This window comes from Salmo salar, chromosome ssa28 (genome assembly GCF_905237065.1).
Source record: "Salmo salar chromosome ssa28, Ssal_v3.1, whole genome shotgun sequence".
NCBI lineage: Eukaryota > Metazoa > Chordata > Actinopteri > Salmoniformes > Salmonidae > Salmo > Salmo salar.
The window spans coordinates 29,295,410-29,314,867 of record NC_059469.1 but is presented as its reverse complement, the minus strand read 5'-3'; the positions used below and the strand labels follow the sequence as shown (position 1 = coordinate 29,314,867).

At 45.2% G+C, this 19,458-nt stretch overlaps 1 protein-coding gene across 2 annotated transcripts in view; it reads right to left on the bottom strand.

Annotated features, from left to right (window-relative positions):
* LOC106589835 (CDP-diacylglycerol--glycerol-3-phosphate 3-phosphatidyltransferase, mitochondrial) overlaps nt 1-18,243 on the bottom strand; it is a 28,159-nt gene extending 9,916 nt beyond the window's left edge. The window contains exons 1-9 of one of the 2 annotated variants that reach the window (XM_014180223.1): nt 18,088-18,243; nt 8,878-9,088; nt 8,559-8,733; nt 8,293-8,482; nt 8,010-8,188; nt 2,695-2,894; nt 2,244-2,535; nt 923-1,071; nt 512-650 (exon numbers count right to left, since the gene is read on the bottom strand). In XM_014180223.1, the coding sequence (XP_014035698.1) occupies nt 531-650; nt 923-1,071; nt 2,244-2,535; nt 2,695-2,894; nt 8,010-8,188; nt 8,293-8,482; nt 8,559-8,733; nt 8,878-9,088; nt 18,088-18,203 (1,632 nt within the window). In that variant the 5' untranslated portion in view covers nt 18,204-18,243 and the 3' untranslated portion in view covers nt 512-530. Of the gene's footprint in view, nt 1-511; nt 651-922; nt 1,072-2,243; nt 2,536-2,694; nt 2,895-8,009; nt 8,189-8,292; nt 8,483-8,558; nt 8,734-8,877; nt 9,089-17,922 lie in introns of both variants that reach the window. The other variant, XM_014180224.2, reaches the window with a different exon arrangement.
* Between the last annotated feature and the right edge of the window lie 1,215 nt (nt 18,244-19,458).

Sequence of the window (19,458 nt, the reverse complement as noted above, 5' to 3'; positions counted from 1 at the left end):
GAAAATACTTCCTGTAAGGCAAGTCTACATCCCTGTTAGAACACACACAATAAGCCACCCTTCCCCCGTCTAAGCTGCTTCTGACCCCACTGCCTAGTACACCGCCTACTCTAGCCATCAGCACAATGACTTTTCTCTCACACTCACACAAATGGGTCCAGATGCTGACTACAGAATGTTGATGCTGAGGGGTCAAAGGCCAGATGGGTCAGACAGTTTCTCTCAGAGAGACGGGACATTGAGTAGGAGGGGGGAGTAAAGTGGATAAAGGTGTGTGAGGGGGAGTAGGATTCAAATCAGTGGTAGCTGGGTTCAGCTTCTGAGGTTGATGCGGCCTTGGGCTAGGTTGGGTTTGGGATTTGGGTTGAGGGCTGGTACACATAGCAGTGGCTAAGGACACTTTGGAGAAACCAAGTTCTGCCATTCTATAAAAAGCATCTGTACTTGTGTGACTAGGAGACGATCGTTCAGAGGGAGTATGTGGGTGTGGTACCGGTGGCGTGGGCATTACCTTTGTTTGGCTGTTTCTCTCAGAAGAAGTTCTTGATGAGGGGAGTGACCAGTTTGACCCACAGCTTGACATGGCGATCTGGCTGCTGGAACGTAGAGCTGGACACCTCTGTAGACCTCTGGTACAACATCTCCTGCTCCTGTTACACACACACACACAGACAGAGAGTAATTGTGTGAGTGAGAGAGAGTGAATGAGTTTGTGTACACATATGAGATACACGGCAGGTTTCCCTGCTTGCTCGCTGCTTTGCATATTACTACCAGCTTCACATAGCTCATGATCCCAGGGACTATCAAATTAGTTGCATTTTGTAGACAGGCCTTTTGGTTGAGAGCTGTATAAAACAGAGCCATAGTATCGAGCCATCAAGTCTGTTTAAATAAAGTTGTGTTGGTTTGAATGGCCTACTTCCTGCAAGTGGGCCTGTAGTTCCTGGTTATCTGTTACTATGGCGATCTGGGCCTCCAGGTCCCGGTGCACCGAGCGGTAGCCAAAGTTAGGAGAGCCAATCAGAGTCAGGCACGGCCGCACCTGCCCCCGCAGGTAGTACCACAGCCCTGCAGAGAGAGAGAGCGAAGGATGAGGGAAAAGGGGGGAGGAGAGGGAGATTGGTGGAGGAAGGAAATAGAGAAAAAGGGAGAGCAGTTTCCCAACATCAGTGATTTGTTCTGCAGCTGGGGGTCAGGGTCAACTCTAATGGTCATTGATTCTCTCCCAGCTGGGTGCTGTGTGATTTCTCCCGTGCAGTGTGTGCTGTGATTACGGGAAACGGCCAGCCCGCACTGCTTTATCTAATAAATGGGACTTCTACGATCGTGTGAAATTACATTCCACTGACGCTGCTTCACTGTGTGTGTTCATTTCTCCCCTCTCTCGCAGTGGCTCAATCTGGCTTTTGAAGAAAAAAAAACAAGAATTGACCTAGCTACTAATGCACCACTAACATTTCAGTTGTTTAGAATATTCTTTGGGACACATGACCATTTTATTGTATAAATGAAGTATCAGCTAAAGGTTGGTGGTAGTTCAGATAAGTCCTTAGAGCATTGTTTCATGTTTAAATCTGGTTCTCGTTGACCAACTATAAAGGAAACACTAAAGCACACAGAAACCCCCAACGTCTATCCAAACCCAGGAGTGACTGTTTCCTTGGCTCGGGGCTAAGGGTGAATTAAAAAAATATATATATATAAATGTACCTACGCTAGTCAGTTAAGAACAAATTCTTAGTTACAATGGCAGCCTAGGAACAGTGGGTTAACTGCCTTGTTCAGGGGTAGAACGACAGATTTTTACCTTGTCAGCTCGGTGATTCGATCTAGCAACCTTTTGGTTACTAGTCCAACACTCTAACCACTAGGCTACCTGCCTCCCCGACTTGACATGGCGTCGTCTCTCACGCAACATGTCTGGGTTACCACAGGGACAGAACAGCAGAGCCAGAGAACAGCTGTCTGTCAGGGTGGAATTGGCCCTATGACTGAGTTCCAAATGGCACCCTATTCCCCAATACCTACATAGTGTACTACTTTTGACCAGGGCCCATAGGGCTCTGTTAAAAAATGTAGCGCACAATATAGGTAAAAGGGTGCCGTTTAGGATGCCCACTGTCTGACCATGTAACGTCACTACCTGTCAACTCACAGCCAAACAGAACTAATCACAACAGAGTAGAAACATTCAGAATCAATCTAGGCTCTAAGGCCAAGGATTATATTGTGTGTCCCACCCTTGGCGTGGAAGGTCCAGTGTGCTCTGTGATACTCGTGAAGGTGAACTCTCTCCTGCTGTCCCAGCTGACACACTTTGCTGTAGAACTGTCTGGCAATGTGGATGTAGGCCGCTGGGATCTCCCCGGCAATGCCCTTGGCGCCGAAAAACCCGTTGACCTCCGGGGAGGCGGTGAGGATCCGATAGTCGGCACCCACCCCCAGAACCAGCGACATGTAGGCCCTGGTCAGGTTGAAATACCCCGACGTCAGAAACACAGTTGCACCGGGACCCGCATCTGTCAACAAACGCTGCAAGGAAATAAGATAGTGTCCTCTCACTGAAACACAACTACCACATTTATTAAGTCACCCAAAAAATAAATAATATCACATGCGATGGGAGTTATTTGTTGAATATTAGTTGGTGAGGGTAGTGGTGTCCAGGTGTGTGTGTGTGTGTGTAACTACCCGTGTGATCTCCTCATCCACCTGTATTCCCAGAGGTTTCATCTGAACCAGAGGAAAAACCCAAGTGTCCTCCTTCCCTCCTTCACCCTTGCTCTCCCGCTTCAAACGTTCGGATTTGGCGATGTCTTGGCGCGTACGAGCCGTGTTCACCACCTCCATGATGTGTTGCCGGGCCGACGCCGAGAAATCATCCCGATTACCTGGTGACAAAATAATGTAGGGATGTGAGAGGAAAACAGACCGACCTGGTTAAAACTAGAATCCTTAGTTGCTACATCCATTTTTAGACTTGTAAATGAATGATATACAGTGAGGGAAAAAAAGTATTTGATCCCCTGCTGATTTTGTACGTTTGCCCACTGACAAAGAAATGATGAGTCTATAATTTCAAATGGTAGGTTTATTTGAACAGTGAGAGACAGAATAATAAAAAAATCCACAAAAACGCATGTCACAAATTTTATAAATTGATTTGAGTTTTAATGAGGGAAATAAGTATTTGACCCCTCTGCAAAACATGACTTAGTACGTGGTGGCAAAACCCTTGTTGGCAATCAGAGGTTTCTTGTAGTTGGCCACCAGGTTTGCACACATCTCAGGAGGGATTTTGTCCCACTCCTCTTTGCAGATCTTCTCCAAGTCATTAAGGTTTCGAGGCTGACGTTTGGCAACTCGAACTTTCAACTCCCTCCACAGATTTTCTATGGGATTAAGGTCTGGAGACTGGCTAGGCCACTCCAGGACCTTAATGTGCTTCTTCTTGAGCCACTCCTTTGTTGCCTTGGCCGTGTGTTTTGGGTCATTGTCATGCTGGAATACCCATCCACGACCCATTTTCAATGCCCTGGCTGAGGGAAGGAGGTTCTCACCCAAGATTTGACAGTACATGGCCCCGTCCATCGCTCTTTGATGCGGTGAAGTTGTCCTGTTCCCTTAGTAGAAAAACATCCCCAAAGCATAATGTTTCCACCTCCATGTTTGACGGTGGGGATGGTGTTCTTGGGGTCATAAGCAGCATTCCTCCTCCAAACACGGCGAGTTGAGGCCAAAGAGCTCCATTTTGGTCTCATCTGACCACAACACTTTCACCCAGTTGTCCTCTGAATCATTCAGATGTTCATTGGCAAACTTCAGACGGGCATGTATATGTGCTTTCTTGAGCAGGGGGATCTTGCGGGCGCTGCAGGATTTCAGTCCTTCACGGCGTAGTGTGTTACCAATTGTTTTCTTGGTGACTATGGTCCCAGCTGCCTTAAGATCATTGACAAGATCCTCCCGTGTAGTTCTGGGCTGATTCCTCACCGTTCTCATGATCATTGCAACTCCACGAGGTGAGATCTTGCATGCAGCCCCAGGCCGAGGGAGATTGACAGTTCTTTTGTGTTTCTTCCATTTGCGAATAATCGCACCAGCTGTTGTCACCTTCTCACCAAGCTGCTTGGCGATGGTCTTGTAGCCCATTCCAGCCTTGTGTAGGTCTACAATCTTGTCCCTGACATCCTTGGAGAGCTCTTTGGTCTTGGCCATGGTGGAGAGTTTGGAATCTGATTGATTGATTGCTTCTGTGGACAGGTGTCTTTTATACAGGTAACAAACTGAGATTAGGAGCACTCCCTTTAAGAGTGTGCTCCTAATCTCAGCTCGTTACCTGTATAAAAAAGACACCTGGGAGCCAGAAATCTTTCTGATTGAGAGGGGGTCAAATACTTTTCCCTCATTAAAATGCAAATCAATGTATAACTTTTGACATGCGTTTTTCTGGATTTTTTGTTGTTATTCTGTCTCTCACTGTTCAAATAAACCTACCATTAAAATTATAGACTGATCATTTCTTTGTCAGTGGGCAAACATACAAAATCAACAGGGGATCAAATACTTTTTTCCCCCTCACTGTATACCAATGAATTCTTGAAGAATATAACTTATAAATGCCTCATGAGCTTAGTGCAACTGTCACACCCCATCAGAACCCAAAATATCAGCTTGTTTTTGTCCCATGTTTGTAAACAATATAAATGTAAACAATGTATAGCCTCAAAATGCAGTTAATACTATAAATGTTAGCATGGATGGTCAGGCCTTGCATCCATAGCTCTGTCTATGAATTTCAGAGTGGTTCAATTTCTCCAGGCCCATCCCTCAGCTTTTTAACAAAACAGAGGCGTGCTGCCCGCTTTGTTATTTTTGCAATTAACAATTCTAGCTTTAACCACACACAAACTCTCTCTCCCCTCTCATACACACACAGTATGTGTGCAGTAGAGCAGGTGAGTGTGTAAAGTTAGTTCTGGGCATTACGGCTATGGGTCAATATCTGGACTACGCCTGCCGGCTGGCGCCACACACGGACGTGACAGAGAGAGAGATACCTGCAAGCCTCAGCATGAGTTCATTCTAAAGATGTGCTTTTACTGTAAAGTTTGCCCTCTTCCAGCAGGAGAACTTCATTCACTAATGATTAGCGCGCATCTTCCCACTGTGTTTACCAGCAACTCCGTGACTTCACCGCTCTATTTCTGGTCTCTGTGACAACTGTGGTCCGGTTCTGCAGACATGATGTCATTTAGCACCAGACCCAACATCCTGACTGAATGTTCTCTGGTTACACACTATTTTTCTTTCTGTCTACCTCTCTCTTTCATTCACACACATGCCAGTTCTCTGATTTCACTGTGTGTCTGAGCTGGAACAAGCTACACTTTCAACTAATCCGATTCCAAGGACCTTTCCAAGAACAACGCATTACACTACATTTAGAACTTGCCAGCCAAGAAGAGCAAAGAGTTAAGCACCTAGGGACTGTATGTGTGTGTGTGTGTGTTACCTCTGCAGATGTATGTGTGTTACTTATGAGCTATATACGGTACATTCTGAAAGTATTCAAACCCCTTCACCTTTTGTTAATTTAGCCTTATTCTAAAATGTGTTAAATAAAAAAACATTTACTTAATACCCCATAACGACAAAGTGTAAAACAGGTTTTTAGAAATGTTTGTACATTTATTAAAAATAAGTATTCAGACCATTTGCTATGAGACTCAATGGAGCTCAGGTGCATCCTGTTTCCATTGATCATCCTCGAGATGTTTCTACAACTTGATTGGAATCAACCTGTGGTAAATTAAATTCATTGGACATGATTTGGAAAGGCACACGTCTGTCAATATAAGGTCCCTCAGTTGGCAGTGCATATCAGAGCAAAAACCAAGCCATGAGGTCGAAGGAATTTCTCATAGAACTCAGAGACAGGATTGTGTCGAGGCACAGATCTGGGGAAGGGTACCAAAAAATGTCTGCAGCATTGAAGGTCCAAGAACACAGTGGCCTCCATCATTCTGAAATGGAAGAAGTTTGCAACCACTAAGACTCTTCCTAGAGCTAGCTGCCCGGCCAAACTGAGCAATCGGGGGAGAAGGGCCTTGGTCAGGGAGGTGACCAAGAACCCGATGATCACTCTGACACAGCTCTAGAGTTCCTCTGTGGAGATATGACAACCATCTCTGCAGAACTCCACCAATCAGGCCTTTATGGTAGAGTGAGGACGGAAGCCACTCCTCAGTAAAAGGCACATGACATCCCGCTTGGAGTTTGCCAAAAGGCACCTAATGGACTCAGCCCATGAGAAACAAGATTCTCTGTTCTGATTAAACCAAGATTGAACTCTTTGGCCTGAATGCCAAGAGTCACGTGTGGAGGAAACCAGGCACCGCTCATCACCTGGCCAATACTATCCCTACGGTGTAGCATGGTGTTGGCAGCATCATGCTGTGGGGATGTTTTCCAGCGGCAGGGACTGGGAGACTAGTCAGGATCGAGGGAAAGATGAAGAGCAAAGTACAGAGAGATCCTTGATGAAAACCTGCTCCAGAGCACTCAGGACCTCAGACTGGGGTGAAGGTTCACCTTCCAACAGGACAACGACCCTAAGCACACAGCCAAGACAACGCAGGAGTGGCTTCGGAACAAGTCTCTGAGCCCGGATTTGAACCCAATCGAACATCTCTGGTGAGACCTGAAAATAGCTGTGCAGTGACGCTCCCTGTACAACCTGACAGAGCTTGAGAGGATCTGCAGAGAAGAATGGGAGAAACTCCCCAAATACATGAGTGCCAAGCTTGTAGCGTCATACCCAAGACGACTAGAGGCTGTAATCGCTGACAAAGTTGCTTCAACAGAGTAGTAATACATTTGCTAAAATTTCCCCAAAACTGTTTTTAATTTGTCATTATGGGGTATTGTGTGTAGATTGAGAAAAAACAATTTTAGAATAAGGCTGTAACATAACAAAATGTGGAAAAAGTGAAGGGTTCTGAATACTTCCCGAATGCACTGTATGTATTGGTGTGTTACGCATGTGTTGTATACCTCTGTAGGGGTGTACCATGTTTTCCATCATACTGACATGTGTTTTATACCTCTGTAGGGGTGTACCATGTTTTCCATCATATTGACATGTGTTGTATACCTCTGTAGGGGTGTACCATGTTTTCCATCATACTGACATGTGTTTTATACCTCTGTAGGGGTGCACCATGTTTTCCATCATATTGACATGTGTTTCATACCTCTGTAGGGGTGCACCATGTTTTCCATCATACTGACATGTGTTTTATACCTCTGTAGGGGTGTACCATGTTTTCCATCATACTGACATGTGTTGTATACCTCTGTAGGGGTGTACCATGTTTTCCATCATACTGACATGCGTTTTATACCTCTGTAGGGGTGTACCATGTTTTCCATCATACTGACATGTGTTGTATACCTCTGTAGGGGTGTACCATGTTTTCCATCATACTGACATGTGTTTTATACCTCTGTAGGGGTGTACCATGTTTTCCATCATACTGACATGTGTTTTATACCTCTGTAGGGGTGCACCATGTTTTCCATCATACTGACATGTGTTTTATACCTCTGTAGGGGTGCACCATGTTTTCCATCATACTGACATGTGTTGTATACCTCTGTTGGGGTGCACCATGTTTTCCATCATACTGACATGTGTTGTATACCTCTGTAGGGGTGCACCATGTTTTCCATCATACTGACATGTGTTGTATACCTCTGTTGGGGTGCACCATGTTTTCCATCATACTGACATGTGTTGTATACCTCTGTAGGGGTGCACCATGTTTTCCATCATACTGACATGTGTTGTATACCTCTGTTGGGGTGCACCATGTTTTCCATCATACTGACATGTGTTTTATACCTCTGTAGGAGTGTACCATGTTTTCCATCATACTGACATGTGTTGTATACCTCTGTAGGGGTGCACCATGTTTTCCATCATACTGACATGCGTTTTATACCTCTGTAGGGGTGTACCATGTTTTCCATCATGCTGACAGAGTCGTCAGGCTGTAGCTGTAATGACACGTCTCCCACGGCGCCCACCAGATCAGAGAAGAAGTCTGCCACCTCCCAACAGTTCTCCAGGAGCACGTAGCGGTCCTGTCTGTTGGTGAAGTACGAGTCACTCAGGTTGGCCCTACGGAGCGACGGGAGACATGGAAGAGACAGGTTGAAGGAGGGATACCAAGCAACATCAACTGTATGACAAAACCACCACCAACAACAACAGTGTGTGTGTACCCGCTGATGATGAGGTCATCGTCAAACAGGTAGGCTTTTATGTGCTGTACCCCGATGGTCTCGTTGAAGCGCTGTGGGACCAGGAGCCGGAGCAGCCCTCTCAGGTCAGGGGTATGGTACAGAGACACACGCATCCGACTACTGTACTGCTGCAGCAACGGCAGCAGCATGGTCCTAGAGTTAGTCTGACCTAGACACAGAGACCCATTGAGCTTGGTAAGAGTTACATGGCATTTTCCCTCTCGCATACACACAACCCCTCCTACCTCGTGAGCCGCGTGTGTAGTCTAATAGAATGGAGACCTGCAGGACGGAGTTGTCGACCTCCTGTGAACGCTGCAGAGCTTCCTGCATACAGTCCACCAGGTCCTGTTCCAGGGGTCCTGTACCCAGATACAGCGAGGCCATCACCACTCGCCTCTTAGCCGTCTTTATTCGAGCCTGAACCGAAAACAAGAAATTACAGTTTAAATCAAGTATTACAGGACACAAACAAGGAGGCTTCAAAAAGTGATTATTTACATAATGTTTAGTACACCACATGACTTAGGGAAAGCTCCACACCCTCTCACACACACACCTTACCTTCATTGCCTGGTAAAACTGGTCAGGGGAGGTGAGGATGTGGATGTGTGTGCCAGGCACTCTGAAGGCGGGCACATGTTCTGCCATCCAAAGGAAGCGGGCATGGAGGCCATCGGTGCCCTGAGCTCCAGTCGACCCGGGGGATCTGAAGAGAGGAAGGGGAGAGGGGTCTGCCTCTGCTAGGAGAGGGGCTAGGAGCAACAAAGACGACCTTGGGGGAGGAGGGTGGGCACGGAGAGGAAGAGAGAGGGAGGAGGGAGAGGAATTACTTCCATAGAAGCCTACAGCTGGAGTGGTAATTGCCTCCTATAGATAAACACTGCAGCCGATGAATGGTACGACAACGGGCCTCAGGATCTTGTCATGGCATCTCTGTGCATTTAAATTGTATTGATAAAATGCAATTGTGTTCGTTGTCCGTAGCTTATGCCTGCCCATAACATAACCCCACCATGGGGCACTCTATCCACAACTTTGACATCAGCAAACCGCTCACCCACACGAAGCCATGCACATTGTCTGCCATCTGCCCGGTACAGTTGAAATTGGGATTAATCCGTGAAGAGCACACTTCTCCAGCGTGCCAGTGGCCATCGAAGGTGAGCATTTGACCACTGAAGTCAGTTACAACGTTGAACTGCAGTCAGCTCAAGACCCTGGTGAGGACAACAAGCAAGCCAATGAGCTTCCCTGAGATGGTTACTAACAGTCTGCGCAGCAATTCTTCGGTTGTGCAAACCCACAGTTTCATCAGCTGTCCGGGTGGCTGGTCTCAAACGAGCCCCTGGGGAAGAAGCCGGATGTGGATGTCCTGGGCTGGCATGGTTACAAGTGCTCTGCGGTTGGACGTACTACCAAATTCCCTAAAACAATGTTGGAAGCGGCTTATGGTAGAGAAATTACATGTTGCATTTATATTTTTGTTCAGTATACAAACATTTGCGATGCATACAAAGCCATCCCCCATCCCCACTTCGGTCAATCAGATCACATCTCTATTCCTACTCCCCGCCTACAAGCGGAAACTCAAGGGGGAGCCACCAAAACAGAGAATAGTAAGGTGATGGACAGAGTAGGCAGATGCTGCAGGACTATTTTGAGAATACTGATTGAACATATTCCAAAGATTCATCCCACCAGGACTCATCCATCAACATTGAGGAATATACATCGGTCACAGGCTTCATTAGGAAATGTGTTGATGATGTACCCACAAGAACAATTGTTGTTGTCATGTTGTCTTAGGTCTGTCTTTATGTAGTGTGTCTCTCGTTGTGATGTGTGTTTTGTCCTATATTTTTAATCCCAGACCCCCTCCCCGCAGGAGGCCTTTTGTTAGGCAGTCATTGTAAATAAGAATTTGTTCTTAACTTGCCTAGTTAAATAAAATAAAAATACCAAAACCCCTGGATGAACGTAGATATCCGTACCATGCTGAGAGACCATACTGCAGCATTTATTGTCAGCACAACAAAACCCGATGACTCTGGCGCACGACGTGTATAAGGCAAGCAGGTACGTGCTCTGAATCCATTAGGGATGCAAAAAGATAGACAAAAATTGATGTGGCAAGGACTACAACCTATCACAGACTACAAAGCCAAATCCAGCTGTGTGGTGCCCACGAAGTCTCCCTCCCAGACGAGCTTAACACATTTTATGCTCGCTTTGTGGCAGACAGTCATCCAGGAAGAGACTCGCTGCTCCAGACAACCAGGTGCTTTCGCTCACCAAGGCTGACGTGAGGAAAACTCTCAAAGAGAGTGAATACTCAAAGCCGCCGGCCCAGATGGCATCCCTGGCCGCGTCCTCAGTGTGTGCTGACCAGCTGGCAGGCGTCTTCCCTGACATTGTCAACCTGTCCCAGGCAGTAGTCGCCACCTGCTTCAAGGAGACGACCATCGTACCAATGGCCAAGAAAAACAAGGTGACATGCCCAAATGACTAATACCCTGTCGCGCTCACCCCGGTCATCATGAAGTGCTTCGAGAGGCTGGTCATGGCCCACATCAAGGCCAGCATGCCAGGCACACTGGACCCACTCCAAAAGATCCACGGAAGTTGCCATTTCCGTCGCTATTCACACAGCTGTAACACATCTGGACAAGAGGAACACCTATGTGGACATTCTGTTAGTTGACTACAGTTCAGATCAGCATTGAACACCATTGTTCCCACCAAGCTCAGAGCCCTGGACACCACCCTCTGCAAATGGATCCTGGTCTTCCTGACGGGCAGACCACTGGCTGTGACGATTGGCAACACCATCTCCTCCACATTGACTCTTAACACAGGGACCCCCAGGGGTGTGTCCTCCCTGTTCGACCACGTGGCTTTGCACGACACCAACTCCATCGTCAACTTTGCTGACGACACCACATTTGTAAGCCTGATAACCAACAACGACAAGTCAACCTGTAGGGAGGTAAGTGAACTGGCATTGCGGTGCCAGAACAACAACCGCTCCCTCAACGTCAGCAAAACAAAGGAATTGATTGTTGAATTCAGGAAGCAGAGAAGGGAACATGCCCCGATCCACATCAACGGGACTGCAGTAGAGTCATCAGTTAAGTTACTCAGCGTCCACATCACTGACGACTTGACATGGACCAACAGAATCTCTACTAGGGTTGCAAATGGTCAGAAACTTTCCAGTAAATTTCCCGGAAGTTTTCCATGGGAAGTTAAGCCCGGGAATTTGGGGAATTGTGCTTAAATTCATGAAAAAAATATATATATATCTTATAACAGGGAACATTTTTTGTGGGATACAAAAAAGGCAATTCTAGGTCTTGTGGCATATTTTGGTTAAACTATTCCCAATTCAATGGAATTGCAACCCTCTGCATGCACAGTGCATTCTTCCATCACATGTACAGCTGATTGTCAAGATCTTGCACACTAATAAGATGCTATAGAGCCCACACTACTACACTGTCTGAGCCAAGGACTACATGCTTTCTGGTCATTTTGATTACAATACTGTGTTGTGCCTCTAGTATGATTAAATGAGAGGACAGGCTACTTTATCAAATCAATTACGTGTTTGAATTAAATCATACAACAATTAACTCATTAATAACCTGGGGCACCACGGAAGCATTCGTTTATATAGAGCAGCTATCTTTTATATCAATAGCAGTCAGTCATGAATTATTCTTTACCTTCTATCAGTCTCATCTGAACGTCGTAAAATCCTTGGTTATCTGTTATCTAGCTTCAATTATGAATCAGCGATAAGCCAATTTGTATAAGTATTTACTAACTAATCAAATCACAGAAATACATGCACACACAATTGGTTATTGGTTACTAACAATGAAACAAAGAAAAAGTCCATGCGGGCAAAGCCGATATGGCGGCTTGTTACACAAAGGGGGTTGGGTTTGAATGAAAGAGCGGGAAGACTGAGGTACAAAAGGAGATTGGGTCTCTATCGGACCTTGAGAAACTATGCTACCGTAAATACAGAATCTTATGCATTCTAATAACCACCCATTCGGAAAAGGTAAACGCAATATTTACTCTGAGCTGCACATCGAATGATTGGTTTGTCCAGCAGAGATCGACATTGTCCTTTGAAGAATCTTTCTGGTCGTAGTGTTGTAGAGCGGATACGTTGAAGTAGCCTGTCATTCTTATTAGGAGATTGTCTGTCCTTTCCTAGGCCACGTACATATACAGCTGATAACTCTTATTCACTAAAGAAGAAGTAATACATCCTAGAAGTCGAGTTAAGTTCATACCATTTTGCCATAATCAGATCGCGCTGTATTCTGGCTGGTCTAGTAGAAATTCATCCTTCCTGCGTGGTGATCGTCACCTCCACGTGATCTGGTCTCATGTACATTCCGTTATGTAGAGTGGATATTCAACCATTCGCAGCCACAGCTCACGCTGAGGTTTGCTTAGTCTGGCCTGAATTGGGTCACGGGGGCTTTTATACTGGAGAAGAGAAGGACGTGTTTCATCCCTCTCCAACCAATGTCTGTTCACTTGGCCACTGTGTGAACATAGTTTACTTATGAAAACAATTCTCTCATTTAGAAGGCTAAAATTACATGTAATCTTTTCACAAATAGTTTTATATTTAAACATTTAAATTGCACAACAATTCTATGTGAATCTGATAACTAGAATGTGTAGACTTTCCAAGATACATTTTATGTCGTCCTATCATCAGATATAATGTCCCAGACAACATCTGATCTGACATCATATTCTTTAAGTACCAACGGATACTTTCAACTGGTTGAAAAGGGGAATTATTGTTCCATTCCCCAACCTTTTGATGTTACCATACTTTTTCTGTGGTACTAAGGGCTTTCCAAGAGTCCATTCAGAAGAGTGGAGAGAAAAGGGAGAAAGTTATTTATGGGGTGGGGTCATAAACCTCACCCAACGTCATGACAACTGGGTGGGGTGAATATATTTTATATGACACATGATTTTTTGTTAACTAGTAAATAGCAGCCTACAGCCATGTGTGTTTAAATCATTTCTAACTTGTTCACAATTTCTGCTAGTTAGTTTTAGTTTTTGCTACCATGTGGGTTTTAGCGTGCTTGAGCCTGCTAACTGAGGAGTGTTAATTCACCTGTTTACATACATGTTTCATTTTAAAACATTTATCTTACAAAGTAGTTGTTTAATCTAACTGCTTAACTATTTATCTGTACATGGAATTTTAGTCTGGATTTCCCCCCCCTAGTCTTTACAGGAAAATGCCACGGGCACTATCTGATGTGTGGAGATATTTCACTGCAGCTAATGTAGAAGGAAAAGCTGTGTACATGTGCAAATACTGTGCCAAATCATATGGGAAGAATGCAACAAAGATGCAGAATCATCTGGCCAAGTGCATAAAGTTCCCTCAGCGCTCACAACAAGCAACCTCTGACCAAAGTCCCTCTACTTCTATTCGAGGTGATAATGATGAATCAGACACCTTATCGATAGCAACAGCTCATGGTCCTCTTGGAATCAGAAGTTTTTTTTGACTCAATGGAGGAACGTAGTCAGAGAAATGCTGATGAATGTCTTGCTTGAGCTGTGTATGAAACTGGTTCACCTCTGATGCTCACAGGCAATGTGTAATGGAAGAGATTTCTGAATGTTCTTTGCCCAGCATACACCCCTCCAACCAGACATGCTTTATCTACTTATTTGCAATTCTGTCTACTTATGACAAGGTAAAAGGTTTATGTTTCTGTCTCTATATGATATGGTAAATATATCCAATGCAAAAAACATCTACATTAAAATGGTATTAATATTAATTTGCAAATATTTCCATTAATTCCCATGTATTCCCAATAATTCCCACAGAAAGTTTTCACCTCTGAATATTCCCCAAAATGTGCAACCTTAGTCTTACATCCTAATGCGGCTAAAGAAATTTGTCATGCCACCCCGGGTCCTCTCCAAATACTACCACTGCACCATCAAGAGCATCCTGACTGGTTGCATCACGACCTGGTACCGGAACTATGCCGTCCACGACCGCAAGGCCCTCCAGTAAGTGGTGAAGACGGCCCAGTACGTCACTGGGACCTTGCTCCTACCCATCCAAGACATCTACTCGAAACGGTACATGAGGAAGGCCCGTAGCATCATCAAGGAACCCACACACCCCAGCCACACCTGTTCACTTACTTACCATCAGGCAGACAGTATCGGAGCATGAAGTCAAAAAACTCTCTCTGAGACAGTTATCAATCTACAAGCCATCAAAGTGCTGAACACTTGAACTGGACTGACCATCTGCTCTCATTCGCCGCACCATAGCACACACACACACACACCAGAACTACTGCTACCAGGCTGTATCACAACCGGCCGTGATTGGGAGTCCCATAGGGCGGTGCACAATTGGCCCAGCGTCGTTAGGGTTTGGCCGTCATTGTAAATAACAATTTGTTCTTAACCGACTTACCTAGTTAAATTTAAAAAACTGCGTGTTCCCTTATCTCATTGGGCGCGTTCCTCTGCCCAGACGTTGCGGACGTATGCCAGATCTTACAACGCCTGGATAGGCATTTTAAGTATCGGCTAACCACAACATATGTTATAGCTATTTGTCAGTCGATGACACAGTTGATGATGTGGCACTCAACCATTGGTTGATTCATGCAACATCTGAGCAAGGGAATGCGACCATTATGCTGTCAAACACACGTCTGGAGAGATGATCATCTTCCTCAAAAGTGAGCAACGAATTCCACTAGACGAATTCCACTACATGAAAAGCCAAAATTTGTATAACATTTGCATTTAAAGTACTCGATTTTTGAAATTTCAAATTCTATAAAACGTTATATTTTCACATAACTAAAATGCCTAGTATTTAGAACGCAAATCTAGGTATTCGGACACATAGCCAATATGTACCGGTGACAGCTATTTCAGTTGTGGGAATGTGGTTGCCTTGTGTATTTGTACGAGTCCTCGAGGGTGAATTTAGATCATTGTGTGCCTTCCATTTACACACAGTTTCTTATTACAACCAAATCTACGGCAACACAATCCTCCCCTCTTCCCTCCTTTACCTCACAGTCAGAAGGCCATTGACAGACGTGTCTTTCATATCCTATTAAGCATTAAACGGAAAAAAACAGACTGAAACATGCAGGGACTACTTGAACTCAATTTCCAACTTCAAAACATTTTGCTATGGTGTGTGCCCTAATGAATATTACCCAGAATACATGCAAGCGTCTCCCTCCCCTCTGTACCCTTTCCCCTGTCTCTCTGCTAATTGGAGCACTGACACTGTGTAGCCAAGCCTCTAGGTGCCATGACCATTCTGTCTACGGCCATTATATAGCCTAGCTAGTCTAGGTGATGATATCTTCATCCGAAAGACCTGAGGAGGCTAAAGCTCAAAGTTGTAAGCTCATAGTCGCTCTATGGTAGCTACTAAAGATGATGTGAAACTGAGGCCTGTGACTATACTCGGGTGTGGACAGACTGTCTGACAGACAGACAGACAGACAGACAGACAACCTGAAGTTGCAACAACTGCCTTTCAGGAAACCACAAAAAGACCCAAGAGAGATTTCCTCATGCTGACAATTTCTGAGCTAGTGTTACTCTACAAACAGAGACTTGACGACACAAGGAGACAGAAATAGGAATTCACAGATAAAAGAATGCCTAAAGCAACCAGAAGCTTATGGAAGGGAAGACATACACTATATACACAAATGTATGTGGACATCCCTTCAAATTAGTGGATGTGGTCATTTCAGCTACACCTGTTGCTGACAGGCGTATAAAATCAAGCACGCCGCCATGCAATCTCCATAGACAAACATTGCCCGTAAAACGGCCTTACTGAAGAGCTCAGTGACTTTCAACATGGCACCTTCATAGGATGCCACCTTTCCAACAAGTCAGTTTGTTAAATTTCTACCCTGCTAGAGCTGTCCTGGTCAACTGTAAGTGCTGTTATTCTGAAGTGGGAGAAAAAAAAATTCTGTCCTCGGTTGCAACACTCATTAGAGTTTCAAACTGCCTCTGGAAGCAATGTCAGCACAAGAACTGTTCGTCGGAAGCGTCATGAAATGTTTCCATGATCGAGCAGCCGCACACAAGCCTGAACAGAGCCCTGACCTCAACCCCATGAAACACCTTTGGGAGGAATTGGAACGCCGACTGTGAGCCAAGGCCAACATCAGTGCCCAACCTCACTAATACTCTTGAGGCTGAATGGAAGCAAGTCCCCACAGCAATGTTCCAACATCTAGTGGAAAGCCTTCCTAGAAGAGTGGAGGTTGTTATAGCAGCAAAGGGGGGGGGACCAACTCCATATTACTGCCCATGATTTAGGAATGAGATGTTGGATGAGCAGGTGTCCACATACCTTTGGTCATGTAGTACATCTGGCTAGTTAGCTATATTTACAGATCATGTTTGAGATAAAACTGTTCCGTCTCTACAGCCATTAGTCCCATCACCTTGCTAGTCTAAGTGATGATAGCCTTCTTAGGTCATGGGATTGAAGATAAAGCTCAAAGTTGTGTCCCACATGGCCCCATATTCCCCTCAGTGTACTACTTGCCCTGGTCAAATGTAGTACACTATATAGGGAATATGGGGCCATTTGGGAGACAGCTTTAGTCTGAATGAGGAGTAGCCTTGACTACCCAGGGTTGATCTCCCCCTTCTGGATGACATCCTCCAGACTCGTCTTCCCTGTGGCTCAGTTGGTAGAGCATGGTGTTTGCAACGCCAGGGTTGTGGGTTCGATTCCCACAGGGGGCCAGTACAAAAATAAATACAATAAAAAATGCATAAAATGAAATGTATGCATTCACTACTGTAAGTCGCTCTGGATAAGAGCGTCTGCTAAATGACTAAAATGTAAATGTAGTAGTCTGTGTTTTGGTTGGACCACCAGAACAGTGCACAACTCAGGGAGTCCAACCAAAACACAGACTACGTTGTGTCCCAAAGCAACCTCCAGAACCGACCTTGGTACTCCCAGTTAAGCCTAGGCCAGAGACAGACTCAGAGCTCAGTGTGTGTGTTGCTCTATGGTAGATAAGATGTGAAACTGAGGCACGTGACTATATGCAGGTGTGGACAGACTGACTGACAGACAGATATCTGGCAGTTGTTGCAACTTCAGGTTTTCAGGAAACCACAAAAAGACCCGAGAGAGATTTCCTTATTCTGAGAATTTCTGAGTTACTGTTAACGTTACTCTACACAGAGACTTGACAACACATGGGGTGGACATTTCAATTCACAAATAAAAGTAGGCCTAAGCAACCGGAAGAAAGTTCAAGGGGAGATAATGTTTTGCAACGCTTACATGTGCTGGCTGAACTTGCACGCTGATGCTTATCATGTAACCTTCGCCATGACCATAATATTATCAAATTACATTATGAAACTATTCGCAAGCAACAATCAGATTACAACAGAACACGTGTGGCAATAATATTTGACGCACGCTAGAAAAATGACAACATAGCTTTTTTCCTACATTATGAAAGAACACAGAAACATTGTGTAATTAAAGACTGGCTGCACGCTTACATCTCTGCCACGACAAGTGGTTGGCTAGCGGAGTTGTTCTCATCGTGGAGTTGACATACCCAGCTAGAGGTTGTCATGTGAGCGCTGTCATTACGTCTGATGAAGAAAAACAGTGTGGTCTCTGTTTTTCTTCTCCACTTAAGTTCCACAACAGTCGTATCTTACCCTCTCCTCCGATCGCGTGTACGGAAGAATCGGTCTGATATTCGGGTGAAAACCCCAGCCAGGGCCGGCGTGTACACACAGTACCCCAGCCTCCTCCACGTTATGGGAGCCGCCATCTTTACAGCCGTTCTTCTTCGGTTGGGTTTATCAGCGGTTGGCATCCAACGTTATGGTGCATTACCGCCACCTACTGTACTGGAGTGTGAGCCAGAGACACGGAGAAATTAAATCCTACCTGCCAGCCAAGTTGCTCTTAAAAATATATAACAAATATTTGAGACTATATCTAAGGACGTTCTACTCAATATACTCTTTAAACTAATCTATTGTATCCCCTTCTCCCTCATACTAGATCTCAGCCTCTCTCTTTCCCTCTGATACTGTAGCAATACATGCTCCACGGTCTCTGTTTCCTGGCAGTAATCACACTTTCCTGTTGGATGCTTTTCTATCACATTTAAGGACTTATTCAACTTTTAAGGACTTAATCAACTGGCTGTGTCCCACCCTAAAAAAATTGCCTCCTCTCTTCTGTTCCTTCCTGCCGTCCTCCTCTCCCCAACTTTCCTCTGTACTAGAAATAATGCCTTCCCTTAGTTTCTCTATTCCCCTACTCCCGCCATCTCTGCACCTTCGCTGTCCATATCAGGCTTTTGCCTCTGCCTTGTTCATTGAAACTACAACCTCAACATCCCCACTTCTAAGTGCTTGTTTAGCCAGTACATCAACTGAAATCTAGTGTTTCCAATGAGGTCTGAACTGCCGAACCATACGCTATACTGCCATAGTCTATTACAGATTGGATCAATGCAACATGCATGGTTCTCAATGAGGAATGCCCATCCCCCCACTCCTTCCCTGCCAGACAGCGCATCACATATAGCACCTTCTTACACTTTCCCACCACTCTCTCAATGTGTTCTGCCCAGGTCAGTCTAGTGTCAAAGTACACCCCAAGAAACCCGAAGGCCCCCACCCTCTCCAGGTTTCTCCCATATAACCTCAAGCATACCTCATCTCCCACCTTCCTCCTGGTAAAGAACACTGTCTGAGTTTTCTTTACAGAGAACCTAAATCCCCACATTAATGCCCACCGCTCTACCTCATCAATTGCTTCCTGTAACTTTCTGACTATATATGGCACATTTCTTCCCCACTTCCATAAGGCCCCATCATCTGCAAATAACGACCTCCCAATATCCGTCCGTCCCTGAGAGTAAACATCATTGATCATGACTGAGAACAACAGAGGACTAATCACGCTCCCCTGCAGTGTACTGTTATCCACCAGGTAGCTGCCTGATAGAGACTTCCCCACCCTCACCTGGATAGAACTCCAAACAGGAAATCCTTTATCCAGTTGTACGTTCT